Source organism: Heteronotia binoei, chromosome 20, assembly GCF_032191835.1.
Source record: "Heteronotia binoei isolate CCM8104 ecotype False Entrance Well chromosome 20, APGP_CSIRO_Hbin_v1, whole genome shotgun sequence".
NCBI classification, from domain to species: Eukaryota; Metazoa; Chordata; class Lepidosauria; order Squamata; family Gekkonidae; genus Heteronotia; species Heteronotia binoei.
In genome coordinates, this window is record NC_083242.1 from 19,911,912 (window position 1) to 19,925,721 (window position 13,810).

The 13,810-nt window shown below is 45.8% G+C and overlaps 1 protein-coding gene across 2 annotated transcripts in view; it reads left to right on the plus strand.

Annotated features, from left to right (window-relative positions):
* RPS15A (ribosomal protein S15a) overlaps nt 1–7,534 on the plus strand; it is a 40,999-nt gene extending 33,465 nt beyond the window's left edge. For both annotated transcript variants that reach the window (XM_060260789.1, XM_060260790.1), the window contains exons 3-5: nt 2,622–2,701; nt 5,528–5,613; nt 7,398–7,534. In XM_060260789.1, the coding sequence (XP_060116772.1) occupies nt 2,622–2,701; nt 5,528–5,613; nt 7,398–7,491 (260 nt within the window). In that variant the 3' untranslated portion in view covers nt 7,492–7,534. The remainder of the gene's footprint in view (nt 1–2,621; nt 2,702–5,527; nt 5,614–7,397) is intronic.
* The last annotated feature ends 6,276 nt before the right edge of the window (nt 7,535–13,810 follow it).

A 13,810-nucleotide genomic window follows, 5' to 3' on the forward strand; every position in this document is an offset into this window, starting at 1 on the left:
AATCTTTCTGTGCTGAGTAGAAATTTTTTAGTACAGCATTCACTGAAACCCCCAAGAAATTCCTAGGTTTGAGTCCAGTAGTGCCTTAGAAATCAACAGGATTTTTTTTTGGGGGGGGGGGGGGTACACCCTGAAAGTCCTTTTGGTCTCTGGGTGCAACTGGACTTTTCCTGCAGACTGGCACAGCTACTCTCTGGAAACAAAATAAATGACTGTAGTCCCACTTGTAAATCACCCAGCGTTATGCATGTACAGCAAGATAAATCTTCACAGTTGAATGATAACAAAAGGACTTTCTCTTTGTTATTAACATCATTTATTTAAAGGTCCTAATCAATGTTCCCTCTAAGCTGCAGAGTCTTCTGAGCAAAAATTCTACTTTGTGAGCTACTGGCATTAAAGTTGTGAGCTACTGCATAAATTATTGTGCTCTGGGGTCATGCTTCCTGAGCGAAGACAAAAATGTGTGAGCTGGAGACTAAAAATCTGTGAGCTAGCTCATGCTAACTCAGCTTAGAGGGAACACTGGTCCTAATAGTAGCTCAGTAGTCCTGCAGTGCAGACTAGTAAGCTGCAGTACTCAAGCTCTGCTCATGCCCTGAATTCAATCCCAGTGGGAGCTGGGTTCAGGTACCCAGCTCAAGGTTGACTCAGCCTTCCATTCTTCCAAGGTTGGTAAAATGAGTACCCAGCTTGCTGGGGGGGAAAGTGTAGATGACTGGGGAAGGCAATGGCAAACCACCCTGTAAAAAGTGCTGTGAAAACGTTGTGATGCAACGTCACTCCAGAGTTGGAAATGACTGGTGCTTGCACAGGGGACTATACCTTTATAGTAGCTCTGAAGTTATGATTCAGCCCAAGGCTAAGCAGGCACTGAACCTGGGTTCCCCTCTTGCAGTGTTCTTCAGAGTGCCCTACCTGCTGTTGTGTTTTAGCTGTTTCAAAATTGAAATGTGAACTTGAGTGAAGGGCTTTGGGACTGGAAAAGAGTCTCCAGTTCCAGAATGGGACTCATTGGCTGTGAGACTGTGATGGCTGTGAGGGGCAGGAGAAGATTCCTCTCTCCTTTCTTAGAATCAAAGAGTTGGAAGGGACCTCCAGGGTCATCTAGTCCAGCCCCCTGCATCATGCAGGAAATTCACAAGTAAATTCCCCCACACACAACCCAGTGACTGCTGCTGCATGCCGAGAAGATGGCAAAAAAACAGGATCCCTGGCCAGATGGCTCAGACCAATCAGATTTGTAATGCTGAACAGAATATGGGGAGTGGGCAAAAGGCCTGAGGCAATTCAACAGCTAGCAACCCTTAGACAAATTGGGGGGTTGGTGGGAGGGGGGACAGGAGGTATCCTGCAGTAGGCAAGGAGTCTGGTAGGGACTTTAGAGGATCACACTTTGGGTGCTGTTCTTTAAAAACAATGAAATGTTAAAAGACTTATTGGGTTATTTTTTCTGACCCTCTTGTAAAGCGTAGATGACTGGGGAAGGCAATGGCAAACCACCCCGTAAAAAAAGTCTGCCGTGAAAACGTCGTGATGCGATGTCACCCCAGAGTCGGAAACGACTGGTGCTTGCACAGGGGACCTTTCCTTTTCCTGTAAAACACACTTTATACCTACTGTGCGTAGAGTATCTCTCAGCTCCGGGAACCTGTGCTCTTTATCAGATGAGAGCGGGAAGGCATTACATGTCACACAAATCTAATACTCTTAAAGGGTGTTCTCATCAAGCCTCGCAACATATCTATAGGATCCAGGGAGAAGAGTCTTGATGGATAACTGCTGTGCTCTCTGCTTCTCTGAGAGCCAGTGTGGTGTAGTGGTTAAGTGTGCAGGCTCTTATCTGGGAGAACCCCATTTGATTCCTCACTCGTCCACTGCTGGAATGGCCTTGGGTCAGCCACAGCTCTCGCAGAAATTGTCCTTGAAAGGGCAGCTGCTGTGAGAGCCCTCTCCAGCCCCACCCACCTCACAGGGTGTCTGTTGTGGGGGAGGAAGGTAAAGGAGATTCTGAGCCACTCTGAGACTCTCCTTGAAAAGGCAGCTGCTGTGAGAGCCCTCTCAGCCCCACCCACCTCACAGGGTGCCTGTTGTGGGGGAGGAAGGTAAAGGAGATTGTAGGCCGTTCTGAGACTCTGTCCTTGAAAGGGCAGCTGCTGTGAGAGCCCTCTCCAGCCCCACCCACCTCACAGGGTGTCTGTTGTGGGGGAGGAAGGTAAAGGAGATTGTAGGCTGTTCTGAGACTCTGTCCTTGAAAGGGCAGCTGCTGTGAGAGCCCTCTCAGCCCCACTCACCTCAAAGGGTTTCTGTTGTGGAGGGAGAAGATATAGGCGATTGTAAGCTGCTCTGATTCAGAGAGAAGGGCGGGGTATAAATCTGCAGTCGTCTTCTTCATGGATCAAGGGATCCTAGATAAAGAAAAGAAACCCACTTTGCCTCATACTCATAAAGCTGGAGGTGGAGCGCTCAGTAGAAAAAGAGGTGGTGAGGTGGTTCCCAGCCTTGCAGTCTGAGGAACTTGTCTTAGGGGGTTGTGAGACTCACTGCAATCTCCGGTTTGCTTAGATTTTCGGCATTGATGAGGCTTGGATATACTGAGCACTGCTCCATTTTTTCCCCAGGTTACATAGGTGAATTTGAGATCATCGATGATCACAGAGCGGGGAAAATTGTCGTGAACCTCACAGGCAGACTCAACAAGGTAGGAGCCAACTTCCGACTAAGCTGCCAAACTTAAAAAGGAATGATGGGTTAGACGGCGTGCTTGCATTTCTCTTTCATCTCCCCTGGGTGAAATTATGGTTGGGAAACTGTCCTGGGTGGAAGCAGAAATACAAAGGTACTTTTCTGAAGTATTGACAACCACGTTGCGCACACACATAATTGGTTATTTCTCCCAAAAAGCCAGTTTGGTGTAGTGGTTAAGTGTGCGGACTCTTATCTGAGAGAACTGGGTTTGATTCCCCACTCCTCCACTTGTACCTGCTGGAATGGCCTTGGGTCAGCCATAGCTCTGGCAGAGGTTATGCTTGAAAGGGCAGTTGCTGTGAGAGCCCTCTTAGCCCCACCCACCTCACAGGGTGTCTGTTGTGGGGGAGGAAGGTGAAGGAGATTGTGAGCCACTCTGAGACTGTCCTTGAAAGGGCAGCTGCTGTGAGAGCCCTCTCCAGCCCCACCCACCTCACAGGGTGTCTGCTGTGGGGGAGGAAGGTAAAGGAGATTGTGAGCCGCTCTGAGACTCAGTCCTTGAAAGGGCAGCTGCTGTGAGAGCCCTCTCCAGCCCCACCCACCTCACAGGGTGTCTGCTGTGGGGGAGGAAGGTAAAGGAGATTGTGAGCCACTCTGAGACTCTGTCCTTGAAAGGGCAGCTGCTGTGAGAGCCCTCTCCAGCCCCACCCACCTCACAGGGTGTCTGTTGTGGGGGAGAAAGATAAAGGAGATTGTGAGCCACTCTGAGACTCTTGAGTGGTGGGCGGAATATAAATCCAATGTCGTTGTCGTCGTCTTATCTTTCTGTGCAAAGAAAGAATTGAGAGTTTAATAAAAGATGTGCGTGTAATATTTTTTAGTGCCCCACGACTCTCAAACATCTGACATTTATTCTACGTGGCTCTTGCATTAAGCAAGTTTGGCCAACCCTGTTATATATTATTGTGGTTTTTCTTTTCTTGGGGCAAAGGAACAGCCTTCATGGTACACTAGATTCCTGTCCCTTTACTGCTAGATGCTCTGTTTGACTCCAGATGTCCTTTGCATAACTGTGCAGCAAAGAAAGGTTCCCATGTCAGGGCAGGAGGATAGAGGACCACTCATAGGAATTAGTTCTCACTAGCATAAATTCTAGCACAGGGGTGGGCAAACTTGCTTAAGAGCCACATAGAATAAATGTCAAGATGTCTGAGAGCCATGAGACGTGGACATCAGATGTTTGAGAGCCAATAGAGAAGGGAGGGAGGGAGGAAGAAAAATAAATGGGGGAAGGAGGAGGGAGGAAAGGTGGGGGGAAGCAACTTTAAATGCATTACCAAAGCCACCAGCTGGCTTGGCTTGATGAAGTAATCTAAAGAGAGAGATGCCTTCTCCAAGCCAGTGGTGGTGGAAGTTTCAAGAGCCACATAATATGTGTGGAAGAGCCACATGTGGCTCCCAAGCCACAGTTTGGCCACCTCTGTTCTAGCAGCTGTCCCCTAGGCAGGAATCATCAGCAATAGCTGACACTATTGACAGGTAACACCAGGTTGGGTAGAGGCATCAGTTGGTAACACCAACAGGCAGCAAGGATGCTCCTTGTGAGGAGTGGGCAGTCATAACTAAAGCTAGGCTATGCTGCTACCAGCAGCCTGCCTTCCAGTGGTTAGTGTAAGGAGGACACAAAAATAAATTGTTAATTGTTGTTGTACTTCTGTGGTTCAATACGAGGGCCATGTACCTTCTAATATTAGTTTCTAGGGATGAATTGAGCTTGTAAGAAGTCATGTCCTGCTTCTCTTGCCAAACATTAAAAACAAACTGTAAAATAAATCATATACCAACATACATGTATTTATTGTAGAAAGGTAAAACCATTTAAGGCCCCATCATAATCCTCTGTCCTATGTACAGTCATAAAACCACAATGGGAACCCACTCAACTTGACCTGATGCGTTTTGACCCAGACTGGTCGTCTTCAGAGGTCAGTAAGGTAAGTACACATATTGGCTCATAAGCCAGAATACAATAAAACAATAGAATAGTGCTGGACCACAAGGAAATTTCACATGGTCCAGAATTGATCAAGGTAGGTGTAAGGTCAGAGCCTACGTGCCAAGAGGATGGTGTGGAATTGTTTTCTGTGGCCCCAGAACCAATGAGTTGAAATTAAATCAAAAGAGTTTCCGGCTCAACATTAGGGAAAACTTCCTGACCGTTAGAGCGATTCCTCAGTGGAATAGGCTTCCTCAGGAGATGGTGGGCTCTCCTCCTTTGGAGGTTTTTAAACAGAGACTAGATGGCCATCTGACAGCAATGAGGATCCTGTGAATTTAGGGGGAGGTATTTGTGAGTTTCCTGCATTGTGCAAGGAGTTGGACTAGATGACCCTGGAGGTCCCTTCCAGTTCTGATTCTGTGATTCTGACCTCTGAAGAAAACCAGTCTGGGTCGAAACGCGTCAGGTCAAGTTGAGTGGGTTCCCATTGTGGTTTTATGATCATACATAGGTTAGAGGCTTATGATGGGCCCTTACATGGTTTTCGCTTTCTACAATAAATACATGTATGTTGGTGTATGATTTATTTTACAGTTTGTTTTTAATGTTTGGCCCTTTAATTGCATATTAACCTTTCAGGTTACTTACTCCAGTTTTTGGGTTAAGTTTCTTTCCCTTCTTTGTTTTTCCCTGCTTCTCTTGGCACTTGCATTGCTGTATTTTATTAGTCACTGATGCCTGAGCCCTGAGCATATCCCCCTCTCCCTCAGCACGCTTGAGAATTAAGCAGTTGTCGTAGTTAAGAAATGGTAAACGTTGCCCTTCTGCCTGCTTTGACAGTGTGGTGTGATCAGTCCCAGATTTGATGTCCAGCTGAAGGATTTGGAAAAGTGGCAGAACAATCTGCTTCCTTCGCGCCAATTTGGGTAAGTGTTAGTTGTGCCGGAAATGGGATGGCGAAACTGCCGCTGAAAACTTTGCCTAGCTCCTCTTTTCCCCTACCGTCAGCCTCGCAAGCAATAGAACGCTCTGTATTTAAAATGCTGTTGAGCGTACTCTGCAGTAAGGAGCCATTGTAACGGGGGAGGGCGTCATTCTCTGTACCACGTCAGTCTCTCTCTTCTTTTTAATAATTCCATACAGGTAGCCTTGAGATAGGGAGAAAGGTTTGTGTGTCTGTAGCAGCCAAAAGAGCCCCGTGACACAGAGGGGTAAAGCTGCAGTACCTCAGTCCGAGCTCTCTGCTCATGACTTGAGTTCAGGTATCCGGCTCAAGCCTTCCGAGGTCAGTAAAATGAGTCCCCAGCTTGCTGGGGGGAAAGTGTAGGTGACTGGGGCAGGCAATGGCAAACCATCCCATAAAAAGTCTGCCATGAAAACATTGTGATGTGACGGTCACCCCAGAGTCGGAAACAACTGGTGCTTGCACAGGGGACTGCCTTTACCAATTTTTGTTAGCAGCCAAATAAAACAGGAGACTTTAGAAACAAACCAAGTATATTCCAGCATAAGCTTTTGTGAGTTGGAGCTCAGTTCTCCAGAAGGATTGGAATGTCTATCCATGTACATTTATATTCACAGTAGAAAGCTGATGAGAGAAGAGATGGGCTGGAACTTGTTTGAAATCAACCTCTCTTTGTAATGATTTACAACGGCCCACTCCACATGGTTGAGAGCCACCCTCAGCCTCTCGTTGGACAGGCACAGTAGGATGAACTTTGACTCTAGTGCAGGCTGAAACCAGATAGAAGACTACAGCAATACAGGCTGAAGTCGTTACTATCTATAAAGGGTGGGGCAGGGGTGTCAAATGTGTGGCCCGAGGGCTGGATCAGGCCCCTGGAGGGCTCCTATCAGGTCCATGAGCAAGTCAGTACCGTCTGCTTCCTTCTCTCTCTTGCTTCCTTCTCTCTCTTCTTCTCTCTCTTCTCTTACTTTCTTCTCTCTCACATCACAGCTTGCTTTGTAAGGCTTGCTCAATCACACAGGAGCTAAGGAGCAAAGCCACTTATTTTATCCATTGGCTGACCAACACATGAAGCAACTGAAGTACAAAAGCTTGCAATGCCCAGCCATTTCATGTTGTCCCCTGCGTCTTAGGCTCAAAGCATTGACCATGAGATTTCTGTAATGAATGTCAATAAATCAAAACTAGATTTGTAATTTACAGACACAGACACCTGAACAAGACCTAAACAGCATTCTCAAGATTGCTGCAGCACAGACATTGTCTCCAGATTTTGATGCAATAATTTGGAGCAAGAAGTGCCTGTTATCAAAGACTGTTAAATAAACAAAATATTGCAAGAGTGCTAATCTTTTAAGGATCTTTTAAGTTTTTAAAAAACTTTGTCCTTGCCTATGTTCTTTATAAAGTTTATATCTCCACTAAATGGCATTACATTTTATGACACCCATGGCCCAGCCCGACAAGGTCTCATTTATGTCAGATCCGGCCCTCATGACAAATGAGTTTAATGCACCTGGGGTGGGATGTGCCATTTCACAACAGCAAATATCTGTGCATGGTCTACTCTTCAGACAGTTTGTGAGGCAAAACTCAAAGTGTGTTAAAATAGCTGTCAAGGCTGGGGGCGGGTAATTGTCCTGTATTTATCGCATGGTCAAGAAGCGGGGTTAATTCCCTCAGTCCGGAGAGGCCTCTTTCCCTGGACCCTTCTAAGATGTGTTCCTTCCCTGTCGCCCACAGGTACATTGTGCTGACCACTTCCGCTGGCATCATGGACCACGAGGAAGCAAGGCGAAAACATACAGGAGGGAAAATCCTGGGCTTCTTTTTCTAAAACTTGTACAAAAAAAGGCAGATTAATAAATGGTTCAAATGGACTGTTCACAGCTAGTTTATTAAAGGAGTCGGTCCCTGTTCTGTTGTTGCAAAGTCATCCGTACTACTGTTTTGAAGTGCAGAACAGTTCCTCTTCTGTTGCTGTTTCTGAAGTGGCACCCTAACACCCTTAGATCTGCAGCTGCATCTTGGTGCCACCCTCTCTGTACATCTCTGCATCACTGCCTCTCTTTAAAAAATGGCTCCAAGGTCTTTGGCTCCCACGCTGTCTTAAATCTCACATGCGTGTTCACCATACAATTAGAGAACAGTGGTGTTTATTTTATGTCTTTTAACTGTGCCTTTCTGCCTCAATAGCCTCTTCTTCCAACACAGACTCTCTTAACTAGTTCACCCAAGGCCCAAGCAAAATAAGTTGTCACAGAGGAGATGGTTCCTCCGCTGCTTGTCTCTTGGGGGAAATAGTCCAGAAATGAAGACAACATTATGGTAACTTCCAGAGATTGGACATTAATAACAGCCAGGACTGTTACACCATAATGTCTTAGAGCAGGGGTGGCCAAACTTGCTTAAAGAGAGCTAGTTTGGTGTAGTGGTTGTGTGTGGACTCTTATCTGGGAGAACCGGGTTTGATTCCCCACTCCTCCACTTGCACCTGCTGGAATGGCCTTGGGTCAGTCAGAGCTCTGGCAGAGGCTGTCCTTGAAAGGGCAGCTGCTGTAAGAGCTCTCTCAGCCCCGCCCACCTCACAGGGTGTCTGTTGTGGGGGGAGAAGATAAAGGAGATTGTAAGCTACTCTGAGTCTCTGATTCAGAGAGAATAAATCTGCAGTTCTTCTTAACATAAGACCCATGGAGAATAAACATCAGATGTTTGAGAGCCACACGACATGAACAACAGGCAGGCAAATATATGGGGAAGGAGGAGAGAGAGGTGGAATGAAAGCAACTTGTACAAAAAAAATAAGGCAGATTGTCTTGGAGAAGGGATTTAAAGAAAAATGCCTTTTCCAGGTCTGCTGATGGGGGCAGTGGGGGCTTCAAGAGTCAAGCAATATGAGCCGCAGTTTGGCCACCCCTGTCTTAGAGTTAGCTAGGCCATACATCTCATGGTTGCCCAACAACAATGAAACTGGAAAGCTACTCCGCTGCTGTGCTTTCCATCTTTGATGGCAACGAACATACGAAGCTGCCTTATACTGAAGCAGATCCTGGGTCCATCAAAGTCAGTATTGTCTCCTCTTGCAGCGGCTCTCAAGCTGAGGTTTGTCACACCTACTTGCCTGGATCCTTTTTAGTTGGAGATGCCGGGGATTGAACCTGGGACCTTACCAAGCAGATGCTCTACCCACTGAGCCACCGTCCCTCCCTTTTATGAAACAGCAAGTAAGTCTGGGCAATATGAGTGAGAATTGGTTGGCTTCCAATATATGCAGTAGCCCAGCTGTATCACTTGTGTTCACTCTGGTCCCAGGCCACAGCTGTTTGAAAGCCCTCACATCCAAATCTACTGTGATGGCATCCACTTTGCTAGCCATAAACAGCTGGAGATCAAGGGGGCAGCCTCTGATTTAAAAAAAAATCCCTCAACCGTGGAGTTAGTCTATTCCTGATGTTGCATTAAGCCCTGCCCGAACCTGTTTGCAGAGATTTATAAACCTACACTTATGACCCCCATCATTAGAAGCTGCTATGCTGCTGTAAGCGAACCGCCGTTTGCCAGCATCTATCTAAAACTGAAACAGTAAAATTAACATCCATTTTTACAACCCAGGGAACCCTATGATAAGTCACATTCCAACTGTTCCTCAGAACAAGGATGGAGGAATGGCAAAAGGACATATTTGACCTTGGCAGACTCATTTTTACTTGAAGCATGCAGCTGGTTTTACACCACCTCAAAACCTCGATGGCGCAGTCTCATTTGGAGTACTGTGTGCAATTCTGGTCACCGCACCTCAAAAAGGATATTATAGCATTGGAAAAAGTCCAGTAAAGGGCAACTAGAATGATTAAAGGTTTGGAACACTTTCCCTATGAAGAAAGGTTAAAACGCTTGGGGCTTTTTAGCTTGGAGAAACGTCGACTGCAGGGTGACATGATAGAGGTTTACAAGATTGTGCATGGGATGGAGAAAGTAGAGAAGTCCTTTTCTCCCTTTTTCGCAATACAAGAACTTGTGGGCATTCAATGAAATTGCTGAGCAGTCAGGTTAGAACAGATAAAAGGAAGTACTTCTTTACCCAAAGGGTGATTAACATGTGGAATTCACTGCCACAGGAGGTGGCGGCGGCTACAAGCATAGCCAGCTTCAAGAGGGGATTGGATAAAAATATGGAGCAGAGGTCCGTCAGTAGCTATTAGCCACTGTGTGTATGTGTATATATTGCCCACTGTGTGATACAGAGTGTTGGACTGGATGGGCCATTGGCCTGATCCAACATGGCTTCTCTTATGTTCAGAGCACGCTGCTGGAATGAACCAATAGCCCGAGAATCTTCTCTCTTGCTTATCTGCCAGGGAACACCCCTTCCTATAACCCTCCTATTGTCCGACAGTGAATTCTGGAGTGGCACAAATTTGGTTCATGCAGAGCTCTGCCCCGTTCCTTTGGATCTCACCCTTGCACAGTTTGACCCTCAAATCACAGCTATATCTTGGGTTTGAACCCCCCTCCCCCCCTCTCTTTTTGTATTTTTCTCACCCTTGCTCTGCATGAACTGAGATTTTCAAAACACCTAATATTTTTAATGGCTTCATGTGACTGGGAACGACAGGCCATCTTCCAAAAAAGCATGGCCTGCTGTTAACGGAACTTTTCATTGAGGAATGCCAGTGGTTACAGCCCAGTCTGTGGACCACTGGAATAAATGGCACAGCCACCAAAAGCAAAAAGCCCAGTCGAGATGCAAGGAAGGGTTTTCAGCCACACTTCAGCAGCTTTTCGAATAGAACCTTATCCAGCTAGAAGCAAGTCACTTCCGCATCCCAATCTGCGACCCATAAAAGCAAGTCACATCTAATAAGCCATGTTGCACTGAAAGCAAAGGTGGAGAAGAATTGGTTAAGTGTCTTGTTTAAATGGAGAAGTTTCTCCCTTTGAGGCAGGCCTCCTCCAACAGCCCCAGGCCTGAAGTGACTTTCATTTTATCTTGTGGCACTTTTCACCAGCCTGTCTCTCACCTGTTCCAGCTAGTAACCCAAGACACTGGTGTAAGGAGGGCTATTTCATCTGACAGAACAGAAAGAAAGGATAGCACAGATCTGACACATCGGATGCTTTCAGTGATCTGGGTTGCAGAGAGGGGAAAAGAAATCTGGTAACTATGTGAATCAAGGAACTCCCAAGGGTTTCAAGTACCAAAAAAGTAACTCAAGCGACAGAGAAGGCCTAGACTAGCCAAGACTTGGGAATGAAAGGTTTGGATGTTCTCTTTCCAATCTGCCAGTTTTGCCCAAAGTTACAGCAAAGATATCCTCATTGCAACTTGGTGGCTCTACTCCCAATGCTCCTCAGTTCCTGGGTGTCTCCTGAATTCACTCTCTTCCATTTTACTCTCTCTGCACGACTTGCTGAAGCCATCAGCATACAATAAGACTCTTCTCTGGGAGAACCGGGTTTGATTCCCCACTCCTCCACCTGCAGCTGCTGGAATGGCCTTGGGTCAGCCATAGCTCTTGCAGAGTTGTCCTTGAAAGGGCAGCTGCTGGGAGAGCCCTCTCCAGCCCCACCCACCTCACAGGGCGTCTGTTGGGGAGGAAGATAAAGGAGATTGTGAGCCACTCTGAGACTCTGTCCTTGAAAGGGCAGCTGCTGGGAGAGCCCTCTCCAGCCCCACCCACCTCACAGGGTGTCTGTTGTGGTGGAGGAAGGTAAAGGAGATGGTAGGCTGTTCTGAGACTCTGTCCTTGAAAGGGCAGCTGCTGGGAGAGCTCTCTCCAGCCCCACCCATCTCACAGGGTGTCTGTTGTTGGGGAGGAAGGTAAAGGAGATTGTAGGCTGTTCTGAGACACTGTCTTTGAAAGGGCAGCTGCTGTGAGAGCCCTCTCAGCCACACCCATCTCACAAGGTGTCTGTTATGGGGGAGGAAGGTAAAGGAGATTGTAGGCTGTTCTGAGACGCTGTCCTTGAAAGGACAGCTGCTGTGAGAGCCCTCTCAGCCACACCCACCTCACAAGGTGTCTGTTATGGGGGAGGAAGGTAAAAGAGATTGTGAGCTGCTCTGAGACTCTATCCTTGAAAGGGCAGCTGCTGTGAGAGCCCTCTCCAGCCCCACCCACCTCACAGGGTGTCTGTTGTGGGGGAGGAAGATAAAGGAGAAAAAGCCGCTCTGAGAAGGGCGGGTTATAAATCTATGATCGTCTTTTTATTCTTCAAAAGCAACCAGCTTCAAATGTAACTAGTCCGCACAGCCTGTTTTAACAGGAGTCAGGCTACTCTTGGCTTGCCTGACTTTTGCGCCTGTGTGGTAATTTTGAAATACATGTCCTTTCATGAAAGGAAACAACTGCTACCTCCAAGACCATTTTTATCCTTTTTAATGGTAACTCTGGGAGTACTTCCACTGGAGTACTATAGTGGATTAACTATGGCAAAGTTTTTGGAAACTGGTTTGTAAAAGGGACACTACATCAAATGTTATCAGCATTTTTGAACTTTTATTTTGTGGATATTTGTATAAAGGATTTATCGAGGTGATGAGATTTCTCTGGGCTTTTTTTCCTCCTGTAAGCGACATAGGAATACAGCGTATTGTTATTTTGAGATAATGCCGACATTATTGATCCTAGGACATTATTTGTTCCTATGTTCTTATAAAATATGAAGTGTTTTATAAGACATTTAACTTGTGACACTGCGGTCTGTTTATTAAAAATGGTATCTTATTGCTTTTTCTAAAGCCTAGATTTACTTTTGTTTATTAAAAACCCTATCGCTGCTTTAAAAAAGGAAAAGCTTAGCGTTACTTTCCCCCTTTCCCTCATTTCATTTCCTTTCACAAATCACTGGGATAAAGTGGGCAGAAGGTGGATCCTTCCCAGCTCAGCTGCCTAGAAGACAAAAAAACTCTTCTGCTAGGGGTGCCAGCCTCCAAGTGGGGCCTGGAGATCTCCCTCTTCAGCAAAGTTCCTCCAGGCAGCTCTGCTTTTGTGTAGTGCTATGGTAAACTAAGCTATTTTATAATGATTAAATTCAGAACTTTTAAAGATTGGAACTGGAAGATGGAATGTGTTTTTTATACATGTGTATGCTTTATTTCTGCATTCTCTTTTACCCTACTCTTTTCTACTAACAGTTTTATAATGCCAATAAAGGAAATTGCTATTATGTCTCCCTCTTTTACAACTGATATCCAGCTGGCAGAGATCAGCTCCCCTGGAGAAAACGGCCACTTGGAATGGGAGGACTCTAGGGCATTGGACCCTGCTGAGGCCCCTCCACTCCCCAAACCCCGTCTTCTCCTGCATCCACCCCCAAAGTTAATGTTATATCTTTAAGAATCTTAAATGTAGCACACAACTGCATGGTATTATTAGAATTGGCTTTTAAATTTCAGTCCTGTACTTATGGCAATTGTATGTAAATCTATGTAAATTACAATGTTGTAAATTACAATGTTGAGACACTTCGGTGAGAAGGGCGGGATATAAGTTCAAATATAAATAAATAAATAAGTGGCATAAATTCTAAGAGGTATTGAATTCAGGATAGGCACAGTACTGGCAAGTTTGAAACCATACACTTAAGTGTTTTGAGCTAAAATTGCTGCAAAAAGAAGGGCCTGCTCGACATTGAAATTAAAATTTATTATTAAGAAAACAAGAGTAAATGGCCATCTAAAGAACAGCTTGCTGAATATATTTATAGAGGGCTGCAGGCCAGCAAATTCCAGAAGGCTTTAGCATCTGGTTAAATGCATTAGTTTGAACTGACTCTAGCTCCTATATAAAAAAAGTACACACTTAAGTATCTTGGAGTTGTTGGAATAATTAAGGCCAAAGGTCTGGCTCATTCAGAAAAGCCCCAAATGTATATATATATTACACATATTATTGATATATGTTAGAACTTTTGTTTTGTATTGCTAACAGGGAGTTTGGCTCTGGTAGGGGGAGATGTGCTTCTTCTTAAACCATTGCCTGGGCAACTGCAAAGGTTAAAAGTTTATGCAAGGGAGAGTTTGCTAGGGTGGGAAGCGTTATCTATCTAGCTGGGCAGAAGAGGCCCTAGCCAATTAAGCAAAATGAGGTGATGTGCTCAGTACCTGTCTGTGCTTTCGTGTAAGGAAGGGAGGGGGGGGGAATGCTGTTTTGGGA